Consider the following 1,746-nt stretch of genomic DNA (forward strand, 5'->3'; position numbering starts at 1 on the left):
ATGCACGATCACGCTTTCATTTGCAGCCATATCCGTGCCGTCGCGCGGCACTTTGGAGGCATCGAGATCTTTCGTCTTCAAATCCATTCTCTCTTCGAAGAGCCACCAGTGTGTCCCGTGTCCCGCTCAGCACCCGTCAACCCTGCAAGCGAATCTGCTGTGTCCGCAGCCACTACTGCTTATGCCGATGATGCCCTGCCGACTGGCGCAACCGACATGGCCGTAGACGATCAGCTTGATGCAGACGGACCTGCTCGCACCTCTGACATGGCCGTAGACGATCACCTTCCCTCGGGCCCGGATGCAGACGGACCTGCTGACCGCACCTCGGACCTCCCCGCCGAGCTCGATCCGAATCACGGCGCGTCACCTTCTGCGCGTAACTCCGATGATGCTCCAGAGCACAGCTCTGGACTTGTTGAGACGGTGGCCAGTCCCGACGACCTGGTGGACGAGCTCTCCAAGCTGTTCGAGAAAGGACTCGAGCGTCTCAAGACCATGGCTCAGGGCGATGAGTTGCAAAGCCTCGTTCGCCAGCTCACACGCAATTGCAGCAACAGCATGCGGAATGCGACAGGTCAGCGAGGGATTCTTTCATTAGATACCCGGCGCACGCGTGGTGCAACTCGTAAGGCTGCCAAATCTACCCGAGCTGCCCAAGCCAAGGCAAAGCGAACTGCTGCTGCCAAAGCCAACCGAGCAGCAGCAGCAGTAGCAGCAGCAGCAGCAGCATCAACATCGTCAGCCTCAACCGTTCTTCCAGGTAACGCAACTGCATCCGCAGCAGCGTCGTTGGCGACCAGTTCGTGGACACGACGCAGAAGTCTGGAGTGAAGGGGCGGCCCAAAGCTAAGCATCGTGTTCCTGCTGCACTTACCCGAGAAGTCGCAAGATCCTTTTGCGCCAAAGACAGTCAAGCATTCGAGAGCGCAAGGGCGGCGGTGACTGCGTACAACACCCAACAATAGTAGTTTGTCGACTACATCCCGCCTTCTCGCAGCAATCGCGGTACTCGAGATCCGTGGGGCGACACTACCCCTTCATTTGCTGATTCCGATCCCACATTTGGGAATGCGAGTGATGGTGCACGTTCAGCCAGTCGGAAACGACCTCGATTGGAGCCAGAGGCTGACCCGCAGGAAACGGAACCAGCGCAACCAACAGAGGATTGGTTTGAACATTTTGCCCCTCAACTGCGGCCGCCTGGAGGGCGCTCAGCGGCCATCCGTGCGCGCGACACAATTCGACGGTTTTCACGCTACGACACGAGTCGGGATGACGATGCAGACGTGTTTGAGGCCCAGCCTGAGGAGATGGATGACGATGACTTCAGGTACACTCTGGAGGAGTGTGTGCGTGCTAGACGGCTTGAAATGTTTGATTCAGCTGTAAACCCAGAGTTTTTGTGAAGTTTTGTATGATTGTGTGTGCTTGGTGTTGTACTTTGGGTCATTGTGGTGCTGTCCTCCCCACTGTTTTCACAGCAGCGGCGCCTGAGAGGTGTCAGCATCCTTGACCCCATTCGATTTTAAATTTTGACACATGGATAAACTTGTCTTTGAAGTTTCGCGGCATAGAACGTGGCAGAAGAGCTTGAAAACAGCTCGACAGCGCAAAAGGAGGAAAGCGCAAAAGGAGGAAAAATTTTTCCAAGTCCAACTTTTCCTGTCGCCCCCTTGATGCTCACTGCTACGCAGCCTGACTGGGTGACCCGATCCGCCCGCCCTTCGACCCCATGACTCAACA

At 56.2% G+C, this 1,746-nt stretch overlaps 1 protein-coding gene across 1 annotated transcript; it reads left to right on the top strand.

Annotated features, from left to right (window-relative positions):
• Positions 1 to 763, top strand: CAOG_09233 (hypothetical protein; the record flags this gene model as incomplete). Its single annotated transcript, XM_011272664.1, has 1 exon — positions 1 to 763. A coding segment is annotated over one exon (763 nt), but the record flags the coding sequence as incomplete, so codon positions are not given.
• Between the last annotated feature and the right edge of the window lie 983 nt (positions 764 to 1,746).

Source organism: Capsaspora owczarzaki (genome assembly GCF_000151315.2).
Source record: "Capsaspora owczarzaki ATCC 30864 unplaced genomic scaffold supercont2.74, whole genome shotgun sequence".
Lineage (NCBI taxonomy): Eukaryota > Filasterea > Ministeriida > Capsasporidae > Capsaspora > Capsaspora owczarzaki.